This window comes from Melanerpes formicivorus, unplaced genomic scaffold (genome assembly GCF_026170545.1).
Source record: "Melanerpes formicivorus ecotype bairdi unplaced genomic scaffold, bMelFor1.0.p_v2 SCAF_159, whole genome shotgun sequence".
NCBI classification, from domain to species: domain Eukaryota; kingdom Metazoa; phylum Chordata; class Aves; order Piciformes; family Picidae; genus Melanerpes; species Melanerpes formicivorus.
Window position 1 is genome coordinate 206,360 of NW_027142511.1, and position 26,407 is coordinate 232,766.

Consider the following 26,407-nt stretch of genomic DNA (forward strand, 5'->3'; position numbering starts at 1 on the left):
AAGAGGTTCAGGATTATTTAAGAAAGGAGAAGGCTGCGTGTGTAAAAGGGTTAGGTGGCAGAGTCGAATTACAATCTGTAACACAGGACTCTGCTGAGGAGCCTTCCCCGTATCTTTTAGCTGAGCAAATTGTACAGGAGAAGAAAGTAGGTGAGGGAGAGGAGACAAACAGGGTGATAGATCCTGGAGGTAGTGTTAAAGATCATGCAAGAAAGCACACAGAGTATTGGCGAAAGGTTGCAGAGCACTTAAACGCCGAAGGAGATCAGGAAGGGTTTAGCCGGCTGGCTGCTTCACATCAAGTTCTTCCAGTAATGTACACACAGGTCCCTGGGGAGCAGAATGTTGTTCAGGCTGATGTAACCCAATTGCCATGGAAATTGTTATCTCAATTAAAACAGACTGCGAGTCAGTTTGGGGTTCAATTTGAACCAGCTAGACAGATGATTGATTTTATTTATATGAACTATAATATGTTACCTAGAGATTCTTATAATGTTACGAACCTGATCCTAACAGCATCTCAATTTATGATATTTTTGAATGAGTGGGAACACCTAGCTAGACAATCAGCTGGAGTACAAAGACAGCAAAACGATCCACTATTTGATGTAACAGTAGATCAGTTGTGTGGAACGGGACAGTACGAGAGACCAGAGTTACAGGCACTTTTACAGCCGCCTGTTTTGCAAGCATCAGCCCAGATAGTGAGGATGGCTTTTGACAAGCAGAAGGATGGAAATGCAAATCCTTACTATATGGGAATTAAGCAAGGTAGACAGGAACCTCTTGGTGAATTTGTGGATAAGTTGCTTGCCGCACTTAGAGCAGCAAGTGTAGGAGAAGGTATCCGAGAGGCAATTTTAAGGCAGTGTTTAATGCAGAATGGGAACCAGCAGACGCAGCAGCTTATTACATCAGCAGATCCTAGATGGACGGTAGCCGAATTGTTGCAGAGGGCCCAGGACTTGCCAAGCAATCCGATGGCCATGTTGACGGAGGTGATTGATAAGGGATTACAAAAACAGGCTGAGGTGTTGTCAATGACAATGACAAAACAGCTTGAGCATAGTCAGCAGGTTATGGCAGCCTTAGTACCTTTGCGCACAGACTCGAAAGGGCAAGGCCGACCCTATAAGCAGTCATCAGGCGAAATACAGTGTCATCGAAAAGCGTAAGGCGGAGATATCGTCTAAAGTAATGCCTGGACTTTTGGCCCATAGATCCGCTTTAGGGCATTTCCCTAGCGGAGATAGTTATTTTGATGAAGCTTGTTGGAGAGAATACAGGAACAAGTTGTGGGACTTGGTTATAGATGGTCATAAAACTGCTATAAAGCTGCAAAAGTCGTGGCGAGAATGAATGAACTGTGTTAAAACCTACGAACTGAAACAGCGAATGGCTGCTGCAGTTAGAGCAACTTTGTCAGGACGAGATGCAGCGCCAGGTGTATCTGAGTTGCAGCTGAAAGATGTGTCTGAGAACTGTCGACCGATCGACCGGGGCCGCCCCCGATACATCTTGCGGCGACCACACCGCGTTTACCAGCCGTCACCACTGCCGTTTGCACACAGCGGGGAACCTTCCTCTGACATCGCCAGCGACGGCTCGGACTCGGAAGACAATACCGGCAGCGAGGAATTCAAACAGCGCCGACTTTGCTTTACGGCCCCTCTTAGAAAAAATGGAGCGCTTGGAGGCTCGCGGTTACAGCGTTCCTGCCACCGCACTCCTCCCGCGAGCCCTGCCGGCCCCCGCGGATACCGACGGCTCCGACCAAGGCGGTACCGGCTGACGCACCACCGACACCGACAGCACCGACAGTAGCAGCGGAGCAGCTGCCACGGCAGCAGCCCCCACCCCTTTCCCCCGCAGCGGCTTTAGCCGCACTACTCTGTTTTGATTTAAAGCAACAGTACTCATTTTGTCATTTCTGATTGTAACGTCTTTCAGAGATTTGTTATTTAGAGTTTTGTTAAGTTTTTCTAATAAGCATAATGAATAAGTAAGCATTTGGTATTTATAAGTACTTAGTACATAGTAATTGCAGTAAGGTGTATGCACTTAGTTAAGAGTTCAAATTGTAAGATTTTCTTTTGGTTCGAACCTTCTTAGTTGTCTGCCTAGGCATTTCAAAGGAGCTCCATGTAATATAGTTAAGGAATGTATAAACAGCTTTTAATTTTGGAAAGTGTTTTTTAGTTAATGTAACAATTTTATTTCTTTTTAGACACTGATTTGATGGATTAATTTTAACATAGTTTTTTAAGGTCTTAAGGATTTTTTGGTATTAGCATAAGTTAAGGTTTGTAGTAAATAGGTATTAATTTTAACAACTATTCCTTCACTAATGTGCAGAAGAACCAAGACTGAGAGGAAACAGCATTTCCCATGAAGTCGAACATCGATCACAATAACTGTTATGATAATCTGGGGTCAAAAGCATCAATCAAAAAAATATTTTGTCCTGAATGATGAATTTGAAAATAAGCAGTTTGGGCTGGTAAATACAGAAAACCTATTTTGTGCTGAGAAAAAGGATTTAAATCCCCATGGAAAATTATTGAAAGGGATTGGCATAAGCGGGAAATAAAGACTAGAGAAATTTTAGTTGGGAAATCTCAGGAATAATTAAAAGGATTAGTAAAAGGAAAAGTAAGAGACATAAGATTTTGAAGGAAGAGGAATTGAAATAACAAAAGCACAATGGGAAATGGTAAACAAACTAACCAAGGAAGTAGAGAAGAGACTCCAAATGGAATTTTGAAGTGGGTTAAGGAGTTAAAAAATCTGTAGGGCTCCTGAAGAATGTAACTGCTGCCGAGAAGAAAATACACCCGGCTGCTGGTTGCACCCCAGCAGGCCGAGGAGGCAGAGTTCACATATACTTGGTGGAGCCTAATTTTGATCCTAACCCTATTTGTACATACGTAGTCCAATCGAAATCAAAAACCACGTTCCCATGTGTGGAATCTTGATCAGACCGGAGAGAAAAGACTTGAACTTGAAAAAGCAATGGTAAATTTTTCTGCTACAGTTGAAATCATGATGAATGCAAGCATAGATGCAATAAAAGTGCAGCAAATTGAAATCAATAGTCTCTCAAAAATATCTACTCTGAATAGATTAGCTTTGGATTTTTCATATGTAAAGGAAGGGGGTGTATGTGTAGTCATAAATGTAAGTTGTTGTAGTTATGTTAATCTAGATAAACGAGTGGAAACAGATTTACAGGCGATTGTAAACTACAATCAGATATTACATCAGATTTCTTTAGATGATACTTCTTGTGGATTTAAAGAAATATGGGATAAATTAACTTTCTGGTTACCAGATCTAAATTGGCTTTAACATTTGTTTGTAATATTGTTGGAACAATTGTAATATTGCTATGCATAATACTCTGCAATTGTTGTTACAAAATACTAAGACCTTTAAGTAAGATTGCTCATGTCAACGAGTTACAAGTAGAGAATTATGATCAGAATGTGATCAGAACAGATGAACTTAATTATGATCCAATTAAGAAGGTTCTGAAATATCTGGAAATTTTAACACAAATCAATGGTGACAAAAAAAAAAAAGGGGGGGGGAATTGTGATGAATATACTGGTGATTTGTGTCAAAATTGTAAGACTTAGAGTGCACTGGGATTAAGGGTCAGGATCTTGTGAGGCCTGTTTAGAGGGTAAAGAGAAAGAAACCTCTCTTGCAGACTTGCAAGGACACTGTCTGGTTAATTGGAGACACCACGGCTGAGAAGGAGCTGTCTTAAAGATAAACATTCAGAACTAGGAATTTGTTTTCTTCAGATAAGAAGCCTGCACAATTGAGCATGTGTGAAAGTGGATGCTTTGACCCTTACCACACTGAATGTAGGGAGAAGGGATTTATATGTTATCTCACCAGTTCGCTATAATTTTACACACCTAGAGGGAAAATAAAAATTCATAACAACACAACATGCATTTTCATTTTCGATTGAAAACATCAACAAATGGTACCAATAAGAGATCAGTATTACTAGGATGAGCAAAAACACATTATTATGGGTAATTTTATATTGGGCAAAGCAATGAAGCTCTTTTGCTCTTGCTGATTGCCTGCAAGTTTTCTGTCTGTGAAGCTAGAGCCTGGCCAGATCTACCTTTACAGATTAAAGAAATCTTGCTACCCTTAAACAAATTATGATTTTTGACCATCCTAGAGAAAATAAAGATGCAACATAACAGGTAATAATGAATTGATTGAACTTTTTCAGACATGTCTGATAGGGATACCCAGACTTAAGAGGGGCCTTGGGTCCCAGGAATGCCTGTGCAATTCAGGCCTTGAAGGATTCTCTGTTGATAATATAGTGACGGAGTAGGAGATGTGAGAAAGTGCTGATTGCTTGGTATGCTGAAGTCCAGCTGCCCCTGAGATGGGAGGCAAGCAAGATAAGGAGGAGGCGAGATCTGCGGAAGAGAGCAATTAGGCCGGATAGAAGAATTCCACAGAGTTGTGAAAACAATGATGTAACCTTTTAGAGAGCAGCCAATAGTATATTGCCAAGTGGGCATAATTATAGCAAACTGTATATAAGATGTGTCTGATGCTCAATAAAGTTGGATTCTGCTGATCAAATTGGTCGAATAGCGGCCCCTTCTTGCGGCAGACATGTAGCAGGGGTTTTGGGAAAGACTAAATCTTGAGTACCTGAGCCAGTGGGGAAAGGGAGAGGGAAATCTGCACCCAGAAATGTAGGATGAAAGGGGAGCTGTGCCTTCAGCAATGAGAGAGACCCCACAGGGAGTTCTCCTGTGGACTCTCCCTTTATTCAAAGGAAGCTTTACAAGACTCCTCTGTCTCTGTTATGAACTTCTAGATGGGAAGAAGTTTTCTTTGCATGTTGCACACCCAGGGAGCACAGCTGCTCATGTCTGCAGTCTCTGGGTCACAGCAGACAGGCCAGCACTGAATCAGAAATCGTCTGAAGAAAGACTGTGGTGGGGAAACAACATTCTCACAAGGGTAACACCACCAGCAGCAGACAAAAAGAGAGAAATCAGACTGTGAGTGACATCAGAATTGCTCTGCAGGAGAAGACAAAGAGTTTATTACTTCTGAAGGCATCCAGGGATAATTTTCCTCAGGGCATCCTTGAGCTCCTGGTTCCTCAGGCTGTAGATGAGAGGGTTCACTGCTGGAGGCACCACTGAGTACAGAACTGCAAGCACCAGATCCAGGGATGGGGAGGAGATAGAAGAAGGCTTCACGTAGGCAGGGATTAAAATGCTGACAAACAGGGAGACCACAGCCAGGTGAGGGAGGCAGGTGGCAAAGGCTTTGTGGCGTCCCTGCTGAGAGGGGATCCTCAGCACTGCCCTGAAGATCTGCACATAGGACACCACAATCAACACAAAACAGACAAAGAATAAACAGGCACCAACCACAATAAGCCAAAGTTCCCTGAGGTAGGATGTGGAGCAGGAGAGCTTGAGGATCTGGGGGATTTCACAGAAGAACTGGTGCAGAGCATTGCCCTGGCAGAGGGGAAGGGAAAATGTATTGGCTGTGTGCAGCAGAGCATAGAGAACCCCACAGGCCCAGACAGCTGCTGCCAGGTGGACACAAACTCTGCTACCCAGGAGGGTCTCATAGTGCAGGGGTCTGCAGATGGCAACGTAGCGATCATAGGACATGGTGGTGAGGAGAAAATACTCGGCTGAAATTAGGAATACTATAAAGAACATTTGGAGAACACATCCTGCATAGGAGATGTCTCTTGTATCCCTCAGTGAATTGTCCATGGATTTGGGAACAGTGGTGGAGATGGCAGCCAGGTCAAGGAGGGCGAGGTTGAGGAGGAAGAAGTACATGGGGGTGTGGAGGTGGTGGTCCCAGGCTATGGTGGTGATGATGAGGCCATTGCCCAGCAGGGCAGCCAGGTAGATGGCCAGGAAGAGGCAGAAGTGCAGGAGCTGCAGCTGCCTTGTGCCTGGGAATGGCAGGAGGAGGAAGTGGGTGATGGAGCTGCTGTTGGCCATCTGCTGCCTCTGGCCATGGAGACCTGTCCAAGGAGGGAAAGGCAGTGACAAGTTAGGGCACACTTCTCTCAGCCTCATTGTAACCCCTGTCCCTGAGCTGCATGAGGAATAGATCAGCTCATTCCCCATCACTACCAACCCAATGGCAGAATTCATCACAGTTTCAAATGCAGCAGGGACCCAGAATTGCCCTGAAGATTCCTCTGGAGTCAGAACAGAAAATGACCACAGCCCAATCCCAGAGAATAAGAGTCCCATGGAGAGGTGGAGAAACAGGGACTAGCTCTGCAGTGCTGCAGAGACAGTGAAGGGAAGACAGAAAGGCAGAGGGGCTGGGGGTGAAGCCTTCTCCTTACCCAGCTCTGCTCACTGCTGCTCACAGGATGGAACTGAACGGCTTTGGTCCTCCTTCTGTGTGCACAGTCCAGGAGCCTTCAGCTGAAGGTCAGCTGCTGAGATGGAGATGCCTCCAGGATCTATGGCTGCAGTGTCCTGCACCCACAGACTTAGCAAGTCTGTGACTGCAGTGACTTCTCCTCCAGTGAGCTCTCAGCTACCCTCCCAGTCCTGGCCACCTTGAAGCTCTCTCTGCCTTCCTCATCTCCCTGAGATCCTCTGGCAGTGTCCTCAGCCCTGCTGTGCTGTGCAGAGGAGCTGCTCCTGGCCAGACCTGTCTCCTGAAGTGCTTCCTGCTTGCCAGCAGATCCCTCCAGTCCAGGAGCCTGGCCTGGCTCAGCACAAAAGGACCAGCCCAAGGCATTTAAAAGAGCCCTCTGGTGGCTTTGGTGATGAGTCCCTGAGCCTCAGAGATGGAGAAGCTGATGAAACCTCTTCAGAAGTCAAAGTCAGATTCAAACTCTGAAGTTTCTTCTACTCTTAATGGGTCCCAGTGAAGCATACTGGGAAAGGGTCCCCAGGGTCTGGTTAGAGCAGGAGACAGTGGGTGCATGGGAAGCATCACTGGAGGCACTGAAGCATCTCCAGGTTCTGATGAGAGCAGTGAACTGAGGCAGTGCTGACAGGTCAGGACAAGCAGCTCAAGGTGGCTCTGCTACTGAGGAAACCTGGAGGGGTTTCATTGATCCAAAGGGCCAAGCCCTGAGCCCCAGCCCCTGACAAGGCAGATCCTGTCCCTCACCTGTGGCTCATGGCTCTGCTGGGGGCAGTGGGGAGTGAGGGCGAGCAGTGACCAGGGTAGGACCTTGTCAGGTTTTGCTGTGGTTTGCTTGCAAAGAGACAACTCCTGCTGAAAAGGAATGAACTGTACCTTTAAAAATAGTTTTTATCAGATGCTTTGTGCAATAAAAACCTCTCCAATTAGCTGCAGAAGTCTTGACAATAATTAGAGGTTCAGCAGTATTTAATGAGCCCCATGGAGTATTTGGGGCTGATGACATCATCCTCAGGTACTGCCAGGAGACTCTGCCAAGGTACTGCCAAGAAGCCTCTCAAGAAGTCCAAGTCAGAAGCAAACTCCAAAGTACCTTGAAGCACTGATTGGCCTCACTGAGGCTTGTTACTGACAAAGGCTCCCCAGGGACTCGTTAGAGCAGCTTGTTAGAGGCCAGGATTGCAGGGAGACAAAGGCAAAGTACAGGGCAGAAAAGTATGCCTTTGTTCTATGAAGCATAAAGCCAAACCCTGACCACTGCCCTTGGACTAGAAGAACCTCAAAGCCTCAAAGCCAAGTTTCTCCTCACAGGCCTTGGTGGCAGAGGCAACTGCCAGAGCCAAGGGGACAAAGACCTTGGTCCTGTTTGGCCTCTCAGGCTTGCCAGAGCCCTTGGCCATCCCCACTGCAGCCTCTCCTACATTGTCCCATGCCTTTAGCTCTTTCCCTTCAGGCTGCTGACACCAATCTTGCTTCCCCACTCAGCTCTCCCCCTGCCATTTCCATCCCTTCCCTGAGCTGTCTCAGCTCTCCGTGCCATTTCCCAACACCTCTGGATGGCCTCATGCGTAGCAGCTCTGCCCTTTCAGGGACATTTCTTTGGCCTCTTCTCCACTCTGAACCTTTCAAGCTGCACTTTGTGGAGGTTTTGGTCTCGTAACACACCCAAGGAGAGCTCCATCCTCTCTGAAACCACCCTTCAGCCATGTGCACACTGCTATGGCAGTGCTCTGAACCCCATTCACCAGTCTGAAGCAGCCCAGGTCCCTCAGCCTCTCTGTCTGAAAGCCTGCACAGACTCCTTGTTGGTGGAGCAGGAATTGTTTATTGGCACAGATCAAGCAGTTTATACAGGAAAAATCCAGCAGGCTAAGCCATTCCCTGACATTCTTGCACCACTGCTGCTCACTGAATTTCCTCCTTTGATATGCAGCTGTCCATTGTTATCTTCATCCCATATCAGGTTGAGTTTCTCCAGCATGGAGGCAAGTGTCCTCCTGTCTCGCACTCCAGGTTGTTTACCACGGTCAACTCTTCTTTATCACCAGGCCAGCCTTCCAGTATCAGCAGCCTGTTGTTCTTTCTTGCCCTGAAACCTTCCATAGATACTTTCTGCTTTCCTACATCTCTCCATTTTTATATGGTTTAAACCAGCAGCCATCACTTGTGCCCTGACCATCCTCCTGGTCCTGGAGGCTATGATTACAAACACCATTAACACTACAATTACAATGCCAATCACTACAAGGATTCCACCTCTAACCCACACTCATAGATTCAGACCTGAGAACCAATTGTTTGGATTCAGCCAGCTCAGCTCTTTGTTCAGTGCTTGCCATGTTGAATCAATCCTCACCTGTTGTGTATTTGCTAGCCACAGTTCCAGCTGATGCTTCAATGATTGGACATTATATTTCAAGGAGCTATCAAAGGCCCCTTCTAAATGTGACCTGAGTGAGTTCCAGTCATGCTGAGAGTCACTCCAAGACAAGGATGTTACACACGTCCTGCTCATGATATTCCCAATCACACTGCAGTATCATATGGGTCTGCAAGGCAGCTTGTTGGTCTCCAAACCAAACAACCCTGGCCTCAAGCATGCATAACCTTGCCATTATTTCCTCATCTATAGCTTCCTGCAGCTGCAGATCATTTGTCACATTGGCTAATAAAGTTCTCACTGTGTCCACAGTTTGTATGCCCTTTGTCAGAGCTGTAACTGAAGCAGCTGGGGATGATAATATTATCACAGCTGATATTATGGCAAACATTAACCATCCCACAAATCTTTTTGTCCTTTCTCTAGAAGCCTTTAGTCCCTGGTCTAATAGCCTGAGAACATGATCCAATCCATTCTCACTCTCCCACCCTCTTGTCATATTCACTGGGATCCATGCCTCTGCCCTTCTTCAGAAGGGAATGATCATGCTCTGCTGATCAATGTCCTTATTGTAATGGGTTGGGGCAGACTCCCTCCCAACCACGGGCAGAAATAATGACTCAGACAAAGGGATTGCAAAAGTGATGGAAAGTTTAAATGGGAAAACAATAAAAACAACAATGAAAGTTGTACAGAGAACCACAAGCACTGTGACAAAAGAGAGAGATCCCAGAACATACCCAAGAACATCCCATCCCCACCTGGGGGTACACCCAAACCCCCCAGGGCTCTTTCCTCCTCCCCCCACCAAACCCAGCCTTAGGCCTGAGCAGGCCCAAGGGAGGCAGCTCATGCCATTTTACCTAGGCAGCAGCAGGGGACAAAAGAGGAAGTGAAGACGCCGTGTGGATGTTTTATAGGGGAGCAGGGCATTATGGGAATGCAATACCTGGTTTCCTGTGACCACCCCCCTAGGCTGGGCCCACCCCTTGGGACCTCCCAGGTGTAGTCTGTGCAGTGGCATCCGGGCCAGCACCCAGCCTAAACCACCACACTTATCAATAACACGAGTCTTAAAGGTAATATTGCTACAACTAAGATGATAAATGCTTGATTCATTATAGATTATACAATCAACAGCTACTCCTAACACCTATGGGTGGGTAGTACACACAGAGCAAAGGAACTATGAAGTACAGGTTCTACTAAGATGCCTTTACACCTACGAGGTGGTGGAGTCACCATCACTTGGAGGTGTTTAGAGGGAGACTTGATGGGGTTCTTGATGCCATGGTTTAGTTGATTAGATGGTGTTGGATGATAGGTTGGACTCAATGATCTTGAAGGTCTCTTCCAACCTGGTCTATTCTATTCTATTCTATTCTATTCTATTCTATTCTATTCTATTCTATTCTATTCTATTCTATTCTACTCTACTCTACTCTAAACAGTTCTCTTTACCAATGGCAAAGCTAACCTCCACAACTGTTTCCTTATCACACTTTCAGTACCATTCCATGAGAGCTGTGACACGGCCTTCCCATGATACACAAGGTGATTTTATCTTTGTGGATTCACATCAAGAGATACAAGAGTTAGCCTCTTACACCACCCTGTCAATCAAAGATGGAAGCAAGGAAGAAAGAAAGGAAGGAAAGAAGTTTGAAACAATTTTTACAATAGACATGAGTTTTGATTGGCTAATGGCACCAATCTGTTTTACACCATCATTAGACACCAGTAGCATATTGGACACTACATTTTGAATCAGTTATATAAAATTACACAAGGTAAAAGAGTAGCAATGCTGAACCCCATAGCAAATAGGACAAAATTCGTTTCATCCCTGTTCCTCCTGGAAGCCAGGAGAACAAATCCATAACCTACACCCTGCCCTGACAGTCCTTCAGTTGGAACTGAAGTGAGAGCTTCCTTCCAGATTCAAATGGATCTGCAGGGACACCAGGAAGGTAGAGTCCTTGAAAGATGTCTTCTGTGATGATGCTGTGAGGAAACTTTTCTCCAAGGGTTGCAGCCTGTAAAACTTGAGAGGTCTTTTATATTGTAGCAAGACAAATCCATCTGTCAATACATCAAGGAATCTTCAGCATTCGAGTTTAAATGAGAAACACAACCTCAAAACATACAAAACTGCTATTGCCAGGTTTCACACACACACACAGAGGTTCTCTGAGCCACCCCCTCAGGTGCTGTCCCTGAAAGAGTTGGCTTAATTAGACTGGGCCTGTAAGTACCCTTGATTGTTACAACTTCTGTCAAAGCCAAGCTAAACACAAACAGCCTTTCCCAAACCATGTTCCCTGCACACACACACACCCCTTTTTTGTTTGGTTTGGTTTGGGTTGTGAGTCCTTAATGATTCCACCTGGGTCCTTTTACAATGTTTTGGTGAGCTGCTGGATCACACTTTACCCCTTCTCACCACTTAGGAGAGAAGCCCTTAGCTGCCCTGGGAGGCACACAACTCCCCTCACCTAATGGTCCCACCAAGAGGGGAGCAGCGGGCTCAGCCCTCTCCTTGGGCTCAGACCAGCATCTCACAATCAATTCTAATGGCCTTGTGGATAATCCATGAGCCTGGAGCAAAGGAGGCTCAGGGGAGACCTTATTGCCATCTACAACTACTTGAAGGGAGGTTGTAGCCAGGTGGGTGCTGATCTCTTCTCCCAGGCAACCAGCACCAGAACAAGAGGACACAGTCTCAAGATGTGCCAGGGGAGGTTTAAACTGGATGTTAGGAAGAAATTTTTCATAGACAGAGTGACTGCACATTGGAATAGGCTGCCCAGGGAGGTGGTGGAGTCACCATCATTGGAGGTGTTCATGAGGAGACTTGATAGGGTGCTAGGTGCCATGGTTTAGTTGATCAGATGGTGTTGGATGATAGGTTGGACACGATGATCTTGAATGTCTCTTCCAACCTGGTCTATTCTATTCTATTCTTTCTATTCTACTCTATCCTATCCTATCCTACCACTTCCTTTGGAATACCTTTCTTCTGACCCACCAGGAGACAAAGGGGGCATCCAAAATGATTTTTAGTACTCTTAAACTATCATAGGACAGAGACTGATACACAGGAGCAGTCCCACCTCCTGCTCTGTGTTCCACCACGACTGGCATTGCACACAGCTGTAACATCTCTGTATTTATAAAGACCTTATCATCTTTATCCTTTAAAACATCAGAACTTGATGTTTGCAAGGGTGTAGCTACACTTGGAACATGTTCAATAATCAACAACCCATTAGACATTTTAACATCATCCTGCACATTTCCTCCTTGATAAAGCATCCCCTTATCCCTCACCCCCATATTGCTCATAGCAGTGGCAGGAGGGACACAAACACCTCTGTAAAGTGGGGAAGGGGGGTAGACAAATCCCCTGCCTGCTGCGGTATAGAAACCAAATGAGGCTGAGGGTAAAAACCTGCTGGAAAAGGAAAGGGATAGGGAAGAGACTTAACAGCTTCAGTAGTGGCATTTAAAGGAAGAGAAGAGGATAAACTCGGTGCTGTGGGTTGTAAAAGTGGTTGGTGTGATTTGTTGAGCAATTCTTGAGCAATGGAGCTGTCAGGATCAAGAGAGATTAGTTTCTCATCAGTCACTTGAGCTGGTGGGTTTAACTTTGCATCTGGCTTTGTTTGTTTCTCCTGTTCATTTACTTTCTGCTCCATTTGAGGCTTTGCTCCTTCTGCAGCTGCTGCGGTTGCCTTAGGCAGAGGTACCTGTGGGCATGGACCTGGCTCCTTTGCTGTATTGGACTTGGGGAAGAATGACACAGACCCTGGCAAAATTCAGCCCAGCTTCAATGGCAGCTCTGGCTGTGCTGACTCAGCACTGTAATTGTTCTCATCAGCACTAATTGGTGTTCAGAAGGGCAGGAGATGTTTATTCCTGCCGGAGCCCCCAGCCTCTGAGAAATGCAGAGAAAAAAGAGGCGATTTTGGTTCAATCTGCTGGAAAGGCTCTCAGGCAGGTTAGAACCTGGGTGGATCTATTTGTGCCTCTTCTGCACTGTGGCCTGGTCCCTAGTGTGGCTGCAGCGGTGTTTGTTGCAATTTGCTTTCTGGGTGAAGCTCTTGCCGCAGGCGGCACAGGTGAAAAACTTCTCTCCTGTGTACACACGATGGTGCAGGCTGAGGGCTCCATTATGGGTGAAGCTTTTGCCGCGGTCGGCACAGCAGTTCGGTTAATCTCCGCTGTGGATGAGTTGGTGCCGGATGAGTCTGGTGCTCGTTGTGAAGCTCTTGCCACACTCAGCACAGGGAAATAGCCGCTGTCTGGTGTGGATGCGGCGGTGGATGGTGAGGGTGTCGTTGCGACTGAAGGTCTTGCCGCAGTCCCTGCAGGTGAAGGATTTCTCGGTGCTGTGCACACTGCGATGTCGCCAGAGGCCAGCTCTCTGAGAGAAACTCTTGCCGCAGTCAGCACAGCTGTACGGCCTTTCACCAGTATGGGTGCGGTGGTGGATGGCGAGGGATGAGCTCCGGGTGAAGCTCTGGCCACAGACAGTGCAGGTGAAAGCCCTGTCTCCAGTGTGTGTGAGGCAGTGCTGCATGAGGCCAGAGCACCTGCAAAACCTCTTGCCACAGGCAGTACAGGTGAAAGACTTCTCTCCAGTGTGCACACGATAGTGAGTGCTTAGATCACCCTTGTGGGTGAAGCCTTTGCCACAGTCAGCACAGACGAAGGGCTGGGTACCAGAGTGAGGGCATTGGTGCTTCACCTGTTCTGAGCCAGTTGAGAAGCTCTGCCCACACTCAGGGCACTGATGAAGCTGCTTGGGTGGCACTAAGGGACCTGCTCTGGCTTCATCCTCCTCCATACATCCCTTCTCATCCTGGTCACCTTCATCATCATCATTGTCCTCCTCTTCATACTCATAGTCACCATTCTCCTCAGCATCATCATCGTCATCCATCTTGTCCTCTTTTTCCTCCTCATCCTCTCCCTTGGGGCTGCACGTTGGCTGCTCCAACTTGATCTCTGCGTGCTGCTTCTCCTCCCAGCTCGTGTCTGGGTCCTTCTGTGAGGCCATACTGCAGAAGGAAGGGGTCACAGCTCTGTAATAGGGAAGATGGTAGCACCTGAGCCCAGGACCTCAAACCTGGGTCATGGCACTCCCTGACTCCCAACACCCAGCTGCAGGAAAGAATGCAGAGGGGAACTCAAACCTTCATTTGTTGCCACAGTCTGGGCTCAGACCTCTAATACCTGTGCTGAGAACCCAGGTTCCTGTGATCAGTGCCCTGAAGTACCCTGGGGCTTACAAGTGGTCTTGTCCTGCTCTCCTCAAGCCTGGTGGCATTGGCAGCGTGGTTCCTGGCCCAGGCCCTGTCCTTTGATCTCCCCTGGCTCAGGCAATGGAGACAGCAGCACTGACCCACAAAGACCAAACCACCTCCAACCTTCTCCTACCACCCTCCAAATCCCAACCCCAAACATCATCTCCTGCACACAACTGACCCCCACAAGCCTGGGGAGTTTCCAAATTCCAACACCTGATGTGCCTCAGCGCCTGGAGTGGTGAAATGTAGTGGGCAGGAGGAGGCAGAAGAGGCTGGGAGGTGCCCTGGGACTCTGGGATGCTGGGCGCTGGGGTCCTGCTGTTGCCCCACTCTGGGTTTCTTATCTGCAGGGCTGCTCCAAGGGACAGATCTGCAAACTCTGCTTTTCCACAGCACACAGGGGCAGGGATGATGGAGAGAGAGGGACACAACTCCTGCCACAGAGAAGCAAAGGTCTCAGAGAGCACTGACCTGCAAGGGATGGCTCAGCACTGCCCAGGACCAGGCAGCACAGCTCAGCCTTGCTGGGGGCAGCTCCCAAGCCCAGCAGCACAGCCACAGCACACAGCCAGGGCTGATCAAGATGGGAGGCCTCAACAAGGTTGAGTCCGGATGTGAGGAGGAGGTTCTTCACCATGTGAGTGGTGAAGCCCTGGAATGGGTTGTCCAGGGAGGTAGTTGAGGCCCCGTTCCTGGAGGTGTTTAAGCCCAGGCTGGATGAGGCTCTGGCCAGGCTGATATAGTGTGGGGTGTCCCTGCCCATGGCAGGGGGGTTGGAGCTAGATGATCCTTGTGGTTCCTTCCAACCCTGACTGATACTATGAGACTATGAGACTAAGTGCAGACTCAGCTCCCAAGCCCAGCACACAGCCCTCAGCACACAGCTGCAGGCCAGCACCACAACACAGCTGCCTCCACACAGCCTCTCCCAGCCCTTGCCTAAAGCTTCCTCCCACTGCCTGCCCAGGCCTCTGCTGCCTGCACCTGCCTTTGCCAGCAGATCTTGCTCTGGCCACAGCTCTCCTCCCAGGTCCTGCCCCCACCCCACACACTCTGTGCTCACCTTTGACCTGCACACACCTCTCTGCTGCCCACTCCCCAACAGAAGATCACAGCAGCCCTCAGGACACACATAAAGGGAGCTTCATGATCTCTGCAGATGCAGCAAAGGGGGAAGGGACTTGGGCAGCTTCTTGATAAACTTCTTCAGCCCTCACTGGGATGCTGGAGGAGTCTCTGGCTCCTGCCCAAACCTCACACCTCCAGCACCCTTCACACACCTGCAGCCCAAAGAGACTCACTGGAAAGGGTTTGGCTTCCTTCTCTCCCTGACCATTTCTCTCACCTTGCTCTTTGCAGTTCCCTGGAGCTACCACTCCACATCCCCAAGAGAAAATGAGGTTGGATGGGAGGGCACAGTGCCCATGGGCTGCTGTTCATCTCCCAGCTGACACAGGCAGAGCTGCAGCACAATTCACTCCTTTCACCTCCTCAAATGCTGCCAGATTCTGCCATTCCCTGCACACACATTTGCCACCTGGGCCCTGGATCCTATCCCCTTTTTGGGGGGACAAGGCCTAATTCCTGCCTGAGCATTCTCAGGCCTTTCCCTCATTCTCAGCACATCCATGTCCCTACTGCATTGGCTGTCCCATGGTCCTGGATCCCCCACCTCCACTGCCACTGCAGCTAGAAGGGTGGAGTGGGAAATGCTGTGGCTGAGGAAGCATCTAAGGAACTGGGCTGGAAGCAGCAGCACAAGAATGGAAGGGGCCTGAGACTAAAGGCTGGGATCAGCTGGAAGGCTGAAAGAACAGCACCAAGCCAAGGGGGGGTTACAGATGAGGGCTGGGGAGGGACCCTGCAGACACCTCAGGCACCAACTGATGAGAGGAAGGGGGACAGAGAGGGAGTGAGACCTCAGGTGACTCCTGCCATGGGGGATGGCTGGACTGTGTGGCTAGGAGCCCTGAGTGCCTGCTTGGGCTGTGCTGCATGTCAGGAGGGGACAGGGCAGGAGGGTCCTGAGCCAGGCAGGATTTGGGGTTTCAAGCTTCTGGGGTCAGCTGCTGCCAGCACCATTGGAGGTAGGAGCCAGGCAGAGCCACACAGCTGCTGAACTAAGCCCTCCCACCCCCTGCAGCCTTCACCCTCCATCTCTCCATCCATTGCTCCATCTCCACTCACTTGCTGCCCTCTAAGAGTCACCAGGGTCCTACAACATCACCAGGGCTGATCTACACAGCCAGCAGGGCCCAACAGAAGCCCCTGGATGACAGCATGGAGGAGAATCCCTGTGGTGGGTGGAAGGCACTGGGATGTCTTACACCAGAGAGTAGAGACCGCCAGAAGGGACAGCAGAGTCCAGAGGGACACCACAAAGTGTCATCTAGCTTAGTTCATTCCCACAAGGCCTGCACCCACTCTCTACAAAGGAACAGCACAGACTCTCCAACCTCCTTTGTCCTTCCTCTCTGCTCCCAGCAACATCTTCTGGGATCTCTCTCTGCAGAGGAGCTTTGAGGCCTTGGCAATGCTGCCAACTGTGGCCTGCAGCGGCCTGGCTCACCTGGGAGCTGCCTACCTGAATCTATAACTGCAGCTCTTGTGTATGGGGGAGGAGGGGCAGAGGCATGGGAGAGGGGGAAGGCATTTGGGGCCTGGGGTTCTGGCCTGATTTGGTGGAGCTCTGGAGGAAGCTTTGGCCTAGGGAGGTTGCTTGGCTCCCGTGGCCCAGGTGCACTATGGATTGTTGTGGATTGGATGCTTTGCACTGTAGGATGCAGCTCTGAACACCACAGCCATGGAAACTGCCCAATTCTATCCAACCCTCTGGGCACAGCTTGGCATCAACTCCTTTCACAAGGCTCAAAGAGAGCCTCTCTGCCTCCTGAAACCTAAGACAATACCCTGCAGAACAAGTTGGAGGAGCTCAAGGGGACAAGCTGCAGAGGGGGCCCAGGGCAACCTCCTGAGCTTCAACAAGAGCAAGGGCAGGGTCCTGCCCCTGGCCTGGCACAATCCTCACAATCAGGACAGCCTGGGGGAGGAGGGGATAGGAAGCAGCCCTGCAGAAAACCACTGGGGGGTGCTGCTGGACAAGAAGCTGGACAGGAACAGACAGGGGGAGCCTGCAGCCCACAAGGCCAAGGGCAGCCTGGGCTGCACCAAAAGCAGCAGGGCCAGAGATGGACAGAGGCCATCCGGGCACTTGGCTCTGCTCTGCTGAGACTTCACCTGCAGCACTGCAGCCAGCTCTGGAGCCCTCAACACAGGAAGGACAGGGACCTGATGGAGAGGGCCCAGAGCAGGGACACAAAAATGATCAGGGGCTTGGAGCAGCTCTGCTACCAGGACAGGCTGAGGGAGCTGGGGGTGATCAGCCTGGAGAGAAGACTCTGTGGAGACCTAAGAGTGACCTTCTGGTACCTGAAGGGGACTACAAGAAGGCTGCAGAGGGACTCTTTGAAGCCATTGCCTCTGGTCCTGTCCCTGCAGGCTTATGCAAACTAGAGCAGAGTAGATTGAGATTGGAGATGAGGAACAAGTTCTACACCAGGAGCCTGCTGGAACACTGCAACAGGTTGCCCAGGGAGGGGCTTAAGGTCCCAGCCCTGCAGAGGTTCAAGGTGAGGCTGGACAGGGCTCTGGGCAACCTGAGCTAGTGCAGGATGTCCCTGATGACTGCAGAGGGGCTTGGACTGCAGCACCTTTGCAGCTCCCTGACAACCCAAACCACTCTAGCATTCTAGGAGTCTAAGTGCAGCCTCCAGGGAGAGCAAGAAAAAGATGAGGCAGAGGAGGACAAGGAAGAGGACAAGGAGGAGGAGAACCAAAATCCCTTCCTAACTCCTCCAAACCTCTGCCAAATTCCTGGAAAGCTCTTCCAGCTCTGCAGAGTTCATTCTGAAGAGAGCTGAGGGAGTTGCTAGGCTCAGGGATGTCTTGCACACTCTGCACAAATGCTCCAGAAGCTTTCCAAGTGCCCTCAAAACCAGCAGCACAGCTCTGCTGCCACACAATGCCAGGCTGCAAGGGACCCCAAGGCTCAGCTGCTCCAACCTTGCCAGCTGACACTGCACTGGAAAGGAGCTGGCCCAGCCCCCTGCCAAGCTGAGCCTTCCAACTCTGCCCTGCAGGGGAATCCACCACTGCCCTGGGGAGATGATTCCAATGGCTGATTGGCAGGGAAAAGCTTTTGCCTCTGCAGGGCACTGTGCCACTTCAGCTCAACTCTTGCAGCAGCTCTTTGAGATCTGCCTTTGGAGCACCACAAACTCTGAAGCACTGCAGTGCAAAGCAGCTCAGCTTCAACTTCCAACTGCCTGAACTCTCACATTTTCGATTCAAGGCAGGGACCAAGCTCACACCCAGCACAGAAGCTCACACTCATCCCCCAAGCTCAGACACTACCTCCAAGCTCAAGAACCAGCAATTAAGGTCAGAGATAGCTCCCGAGGAACAGAATCCAAGTCAGAAATGCAGAACCATCTGCCAAGCTCAGGAACAAGCTCCTAATTTTACATCCAGGCCCCAAGCTCCAGAACCAGCAACTAAGGTCAGAAGCACTTCCCAAGCTCAAGAAACAGCCCCCAATCTCTGATCCAGTCCCCAAGCTCAAGAACCAGCAGCTAAGGCTAGAACACTTTGCAAGCTCACAGCCAGCCACAATGCTCACAGACAGCCCCCAAGCTACAGACCCAGCAACTAAGGTCAGAACCACTTTTCCAAGCTCAGAGGGGGCCCATAAGCTCACAACCAGCCCCCAAGCTCAAGAACCATCCCCTGACCTCAGAGACAGGCCCTGAGGTCAAGAACCAGACCACAAGCCCAGAGCCAGCAACTAAGGTCAGAACTGCTTTCCAAGCTCACACCCAGACCCCAAGCTCAGAAGCAGATCCCGAGCTCCAGAACAGGCAACTAAGGTCAGAACGCTTCCTGAGCTCACACCCACCCCCTGAACTCAAGAGCCAGTAACTAAGGTCAGAACCTCTTCCCAAGCACAAGAATCAGCCCCCAAGCTCAGAGCCAACAACTAAAGACTACACAGGAATCCACCACTGCCCTGGGGAGATGATTCCAATGGCTGACTGGCAGGGAAAAGCTTTTGCCTCTGCAGGGCACTGTGCCACTTCAGCTCAACTCTTGCAGCAGCTCTTTGAGATCTGCCTTTGGAGCACCACAAACTCTGAAGCACTGCAGTGCAAAGCAGCTCAGCTTCAACTTCTAACTGCCTGAACTCTCACATTTTAAATTCAAGGCAGGGGCCAAGCTCACACCTAGCCCCCAAGCTCAGACGCAGCCCCCAAGCTCAGACACCACCTCCAAACTGAGATGAGAAGCACTTCCCAAGCTCAGAACCACTCCCCAAGCTCCAGAACCCATATCAGAAGTGCAGAACCAGATCCAAAGCTCAGATGCAGCTCCCAAGCGCAAGCAGCAGTTCAAAAGTGCAGACCCAGCCCTCAGGCTCAGACCCAGATCAAAATCCAGACCCAGAACCCAACCTCTCACATTTTAAATTCAAGGCAGGTGAAGAGCTCACACTCAGCTCCTATGCTCACCACCTGCTCCCATGCTCAGAACAGCTTCCCCAGCTCACAGCCAGCCCCCAAGCTCAAGAACGAGATGAAAGGTGAGACCCAGCTCCCAAGCTCACACTCAGCCAAGCTGAGCCAGCCCCCAAGATCAAAAACCAGCAAAGAAGGTCAGAATCACCTCCCAAGCTCAAGGACCACCTCTTGAGCCCACAGCCTGCCCCTAAGATCCAGAACCAAGATCACAAGTGCAGACCCAGCTCCTGAGCTCAGAGCCAGCTCCCAAGCCCAAGAACCAGCTGCAAGCTCAGATCCAGTCCCCAAGCTCAAGAATCAGCAGCTAAGGTCAAGAGCAGATCCCAAGCTCAAATTCAAGGACTCAGAGAATCCTTGGAAAAAAAAACACCTCCTAGCAGGGGGATTCAGCAGCACAAGGAACCCCACAGAGCCCCCACCCCAACCCCACCCGGGGACCTGCAACCGCACAGACCCCTCCCAGAACAGCACAGACGACGCTTACCGACCCTGGACACCTTTGCCCTACCCCACAGCCCCCCCCACGACCACCCCCAACACCGCAGACCCCCACAGCCGCACTGAGCTCCCCACAATCACAGCGAGCCGCCCCCCAACCGCACGGACCCCAAGCGCCAAGCTTGCGGAGATCCCCCGGACCTCACAGACCCACCCCCACCCCGTACCCCACTGATCTCCTCCATATCCCACGGACCCCCAAGCACATACCCCCAGAAGCCCCCAACGAAACCCCACCGATTCCCCCTAGATCCCCGCAGAGGCTACCCCCCCACCCCAGCCCCACCGACCCCTGTCCCACAAACCCTTTTCCAACTCAAGCGACCCTCCCGACCCCTCGCAGCCCCACAGAGAGCATTCCCTGATCCCCACCCCACCACCCCCAACTCAGCCCCACAGACTCACTCACCCCACCTGGACCCCGGGACAAGGCCGAAGCAGAGCAGCAGAAGGAGGAAGAGCTCAGCGCACAGGGAGCCGCCGGCCCCGGCAGGCTGCTGGCGAGCAGAGAGCGCTGCGAGGGAGACCCCGGCCCGGCCCCTCCGGCTGCTGCGGCCACGTGGGACGGGGAGCGGAAGCAGGGAGCAGTCTGGAACGGAAGCCCCGCCCACGGCCGGGCAGCCTTAGCCAATGAGAGGCGGCGGGAGCGCGGCAGCTCCTCCCCCTGGGCGCTGCCGAGGCCCAGCCAAGAGCTGCCCCTGCCGGCCGCGGCCGCCATTGTTGCTGCCCCGTGGGGAGCGGCAGCGGGGCCGGAGCGCGGGAGAAGTGCCGGAGGTGCTGGCGGGCGAGCGGCAGCTGCCGGCTGGTGAGCTGCGGCGGGGCGGGAGGGGCTGAGGGGGCCGGGGAGCGCTGAGGGCGGCGGCAGCGCAGCGGGGAAGGCTCTGGCTGCGTGGGGCGTGTGTGGAGTTGGGGGTCGGGAGGGGCGCGGGGGGCAGGGGGCTCCGTGGGGCTGGGGCAGGCTTGGGGAGGGTGAGGAATTGTTCTGTTTGGCTTTGGCCAGGGGCAGGGGGGTGCCGGCGGTGCTGGGGGCCGCGGGGTTGGCTCCTGAAGCTCTTGGCTGTTTGCAGTCTGTGCTGTGCAGGATGTGCATTGGGACAGCAATGGGGGGGGGGCGGTGAGGTGTCAGAGAGCGGCCGGGAGGGACGGGGTCCAGAGTGCAACTCTCATCCCAGCCCTGCTGCCCGCACTCAGCACCAGGCGGGGCTGGCACTGGCACTGGGGGTGGGAGTGTGCTGGGGCGATGCAAAGGGCTCCGTGGGGATATCGATGGCTGTGGATCAGCTTCACCTCTCTCTGAGCTGTACAACTCCCCCCAGAGCCGAGAGAGCCAACAGCAGTGCCCAAGGGAGCGGCAGCGGTGCCGGAGCGCTGCGGGCGGCGGCAGCGGAGCGGGGAAGGCTCTGGGCGGGCCCCGGGGCATGCTGAGAGCCGGGGAGCGTTGAGCTGCTGGGCCCCGGCGCTGCGCGGGGCGTGCGGAGCTCAGCCTTGAGGTTTTCCTTCCTGCCTTTGTCTTGGAGTCCCCAGGTTCCCACTGCCTGCTGCGGAACATCTTGGGGCTGCCTCCAGCCCTCGCAGCAGCCTCTCTCGGGTTGCACTCAGATTGGTTTGGTCTCAGGTTGGCTTTGAGCTTTTTCCCTTAGGCTGTGAGCTGAAGGCAGCTCAGGAAGAAAGTTCTGACTGCAGGCTGGAGAGAGAGGACTTGGGGCCGCAGGAGGAAGCTTGAGGAGGGGTTTGGAGGAGCCCAGAGCGCTTGTGCAGGGCAGAGACACAAATAGGTCCCTGAGCCATAGCCGCCCCCAGCGCTCCCCGGCCCCGCAGCCCCTCCCGCCCCGCCGCAGCTCAGCAGCCGGCAGCTGCCGCTCGCCCTCCAGCACCTCGCATCCAAAGGGAGTCTCTGGTTTCAGTTCTGATGAGCCAGAGGGTGAGGAGTCTGGGTTGGGTTGTTGGGTGTTTGGCAGCAGCAGCAAGGTCATTTCCTGTGCCTTTTGTCCCGGGTCTGGATCTAGCAATTGCTGTGACCCCACCTCTGCAGAGCTATTTCCTGGCTGCGTTTGCAGTGTCCCCGGGGTTGGGCTTGTTACCAGTGCTGATTGAGTCTGTTGCTGCCTAACAATCATTTTGATGTCTTGCTGGAGCTGGCCTCTTGCAGCAACATTGACTTCCCATCTCCTCTTACTGTCTTTCCCTTGGGGCTGTTAGTTCTTGTTACCTGTGCCAATGGATTTGGTTTTGTTCCTGTGTGAAGTTTGGTTTCGGGCTAACAGCTCTGCCCCTGTGTGCTGGATTTTCATGCAGCATGTGTTGTGTTGGCAGCAATTTGGTTTTCCACTGCTCCCCTGTTTCAGTGTCTCAGTCCCTGCTAATAGGTAACTCCAGCCATTGGTCCATGAACCTGATTCAAATAGCAGCTCAGGTCTGGGCAAGCTTGCTTCTGTTCCTTCACTCTTGACAGCAGTGATCCACAGCACTTCAGTTGGGGGCCAGATGTTGTGGGGCAGGGAGGTGATGTTGTTTGAAACCCCAATGCATTGCAGTTACATTCTCATGACTGTGGAGCACCAGCTGTCAAGTCCTCCCCAGCTTCTCTAGGTTTCTTCTTGTGCAGCATCAAATGTGCCTTTTGTAGTCTTTGGGAGCCAGCAGCTAAGGTTTCTCTCTCCATCCAGCTCCACCTCTTGATTATGGAAGATTTGCTCCCTGTCCTGTGTTCTTCTTCTCTAAAGCTGCTTTTTATCATCCCAGCAGTCTCTCTCAGTGGCTTAGCTCTTTGTTTTGGTCTGTAAACCATTTCAGACTGTCCTGGTTTACTGATTGGGTATCCCCAGCAGCTGCATGAGGGTGACCGAAACGACCTCCTGATGTGTGTGCCATCACCCCATGTTCCTCCTGTCCACATTACAGAGACCTGAGCCCAAACCTAACAGGCAGTTGTCCCCCAAGAAGTTGACTCTCCCCTTGAAAGTGCCACTGCTCTGTTTGCAGCCAGAAAGGATCTTCTGTGTGGTTCTGAGCCTGAACTCAAACCTCTCTCCCTTAATCCTGCAGCTACAAGTGGTCCAAGAGAGCAGAGGTCTTAGCTGCTTTGCTTTGTAACCTACCTGTGCCTCCCTCAGGCCACTGCTGAATGGCTTCATTGATGCCACAGCTTTGACTGTGACTACCAAGGTGTCTTTGCTAGGAGCTGTCTTAGTGTCTGGCAAGGTTTCAAGGGCAGTGTCCTCCGCTGCAATAGGAGCAGCACTGTCTGTCCTGTAGCTCTTAGAGCTTCAGTTCAGCCTAGGGCAACCATTGTCAGTTTGCAAAAGGCAGACACAAAGGATGAAAAACTGCACCCCCATGGCCAGCGCCACTGACATGGCCTGGGCTGTTGCGGCGGCTCTGATTGGCTGCGGCTGCCCGGCCGTGGGCAGCAACAATGGCGGCCGCGGCCGGCAGGGGCAGCTCCTGGCTGGGCCTCGGCAGCGCCCAGGGGGAGGAGCTGCCGCGCTCCCGCCGCCTCTCATTGGCTGAGGCTGCCCGGCCGTGGGCGGGGCTTCCGTTCCAGACTGCTCCCTGCTTCCGCTCCCCGTCCCACGTGGCCGCAGCAGCCGGAGGGGCCGGGCCGGGGTCTCCCTCGCAGCGCTCTCTGCTCGCCAGCAGCCTGCCGGGGCCGGCGGCTCCCTGTGCGCTGAGCTCTTCCTCCTTCTCCTTCTGCTGCTCTGCTTCGCTGTTGTCCCGGGGTCTAGGTGGGATGAGGGCGTCTCTGGGGCTGAGTTGTGGGTCGTGGGGTGGGGATCAGGGAATGCTCTCTGGGGGGCTGCGAGGGGTGGGGAGGGTCACTTGAGTTGGGGAAGGGTTTGTGAGGTAGGGGTCGGTGGGGCTGGGGCGGGGATTCTCTGCGGGGATCTAGGGGGAACCGGTGGGGTTTGGGGGTGGGGCACGGGGCGGGGGGCTGTGGGGTCTGGGGGAGCTCTGCAAGCTTGGCCCTTGGGGCCTGTGCGGTTGGGGGGGTGTCGCTGTGATTGTGGGGACCTCTGTGTGGCTGTGGGGGTCTGCGGTGTTGGGGGTAAATCGTGCGGGGGGGCTGTGGGGTAGGGCAGAGGTGTGCAGGGTCGGTGAGCGTCCTCTGTGCTATTCTGGGAGGGGTGTGTGTGGTTGCGGGGCCCCGGGTGGGGTTGAGTTGGGGGGTCGGTGGGGTTCCTTGTGCTGCTGACTCCCCCTGCTAGGAGGTGTGTTTTTTTTCCCAAGGATTCTCTGAATCCTTGAATTTGAGCTTGGGATCTGCTCTTGACCTTAGCTGCTGATTCTTGAGCTTGGGGACTGGATCTGAGCTTGCAGCTGGTTCTTGGGCTTGGGAGCTGGCTCTGAGCTTAGGAGCTGGGTCTGCACTTGTGATCTTGGTTCTGGATCTTAGGGGCAGGCTCTGGGCTCAAGAGGTGGTCCTTGAGCTTGGGAGGTGATTCTGACCTTTGTTGCTGGTTTTTGATCTTGGGGGCTGGCTCAGCTTGGCTGAGTGTGAGCTTGGGAGCTGGGTCTCACTTTTGATCTCGTTCTTGAGCTTGGGGGCTGGCTGTGAGCTGGGGAAGCTGTTCTGAGCATGGGAACAGGTGGTGAGCATAGGAGCTGAGTGTGAGCCTGCATTGAATTTAAAATGTGAGAGGTTGGGTTCTGGGTCTGGATTTTGATCTGGGTCTGAGCCTGAGGGCTGGGTCTGCACTTTTGAACTGCTGCTTGCGCTTGGGAGCTGCATCTGAGCTTTGGAGCTGGTTCTGCACTTCTGAGATGGGTTCTGGAGCTTGGGGACTGGCTCTGAGCTTGCGAAGTGCTTCTCACCTGAGTTTCTCACTCTGAGCTTGGGGGCTGGGTCTGAGCTTCAGCTGTTGTTCTCACCTTAGTTGCTGTCTCTGAGCGTGGGAAGCTGCTCTGAGCGTAGGAGCTGGGTGTGAGCTACTGAGCTGGGTGTGAGCCTGGCCCCTGCCTTGAATCGAAAATGTGAGAGTGCAGCCCCACGCAGCCAGAGCCTTCCCCGCTGCGCTGCCGCCGCCCTCAGCGCTCCCCGGCCCCCTCAGCCCCTCCCGCCCCGCCGCAGCTCACCAGCCGGCAGCTGCCGCTCGCCCGCCAGCACCTCCGGCACTTCTCCCGCGCTCCGGCCCCGCTGCCGCTCCCCACGGGGCAGCACCAATGGCGGCCGCGGCCGGCAGGGGCAGCTCCTGGCTGGGCCTCGGCAGCGCCCAGGGGGAGGAGCTGCCGCGCTCCCGCCGCCTCTCATTGGCTGCGGCTGCCCTGCCGTGGGCGGGGCTTCCTCTGCGGCCCCAGCCCCCGCCTGGGCTGGGCTGCAACGTGGGCGGTTCGGGGCCTCCATTGCATCGCTCTCTGCTCGCCCAGGCTGCCAGGAGGCTGCAGGGGACGGCAGTCGGCAGCTGCCTCTGCTCCAAGCTCTTCCTCCTTCCTCCTCCTGCTGCTGTGCGCCTCTTTGTCCTGGGCTGTGGGGTAGGTGTGGGCAGGCGCGGGGCAGAGTGGGGGCTGCTGGGGTGGGGATCCCTTGGGGCTTGGGGGAGCGGCTGGTGGGGTTGGCATTGGGCTGCGGTGGGGCTGAGGGCTGTGTCCTGGAGCTGGGCTTGAGGAGGGCTCGGTGAGGTGTGGGGCTGGTGTGGGTGGGGCTGTGGGGGGTGGTTGTTGGGGGCTGTGGAGTTGTGGGGGCGTGCGTGAGGTTGGGTGGGGGCTGGGGGTCCGAGAGGGGCGTGTGAGGGGCTGGTGAGGAGCCCGTGGGGCTGTGTGGGTTTGGGGGTAGGAGTTGGTGGTGGTGGGGGAGGCTGTGTGTGGGTGTGGTGTGGGTCGGGGTGGTGAGGCTTGGAGTGGGGAGTGGTGGGGTGGTGCGAGGGGGTGGGTGCGGTTGTGGGGAGCTGTGTGTGGGTCTGGGTCGGGGTGGGTGTGTTTGGGGGTTCCTTGTGGTGCTGTGCTGCTGCCTCCCCCTGGTGGGAGTGTGCCCAGTGTGCCCAGCTTGCCCCTTTGGCTACTTGCAGCTGGCAGTGGTGCCCTGCCCCCAGCCAAGCCCGGTGGGTGCCCAGCAGCACCTTGGCAGCCTGGATGGGAGCCTGGGGTGGTGCTGAGCTCTCTGCTGGTCATTCTCTGCCCTCTCTTTGCGTTCTCCCCTCTCTCCTCAGCTGCTCTCAGCCCTGCACAAGCTGCAGGACACCTCCTTGAGCGCTGCCCTTGCTGGGGGGGTCCAAGGAAGAGTCCAGGGG

The 26,407-nt window shown here is 52.9% G+C and overlaps 2 protein-coding genes across 2 annotated transcripts in view; one reads left to right on the top strand and one right to left on the bottom strand.

The window, feature by feature from the left end:
- The window catches only part of LOC137457103 (zinc finger protein 721-like), a 316,030-nt gene that overhangs the window by 76,206 nt on the left and 213,417 nt on the right, over nucleotides 1–26,407 (top strand).
- On the bottom strand, nucleotides 12,359–13,862 carry LOC137457096 (oocyte zinc finger protein XlCOF26-like). Its single transcript, XM_068168901.1, has one exon. It carries the CDS (start codon nucleotides 13,860–13,862, stop codon nucleotides 13,014–13,016), a length of 849 nt encoding a protein of 282 aa, XP_068025002.1. The 3' UTR covers nucleotides 12,359–13,013.

Bases quoted from the DNA above. Each gene is read 5' to 3' on its own strand.
- LOC137457096 (XM_068168901.1), bottom strand. From the start codon at position 13,862: ATGGCCTCACAGAAGGACCCAGACACGAGCTGGGAGGAGAAGCAGCAC.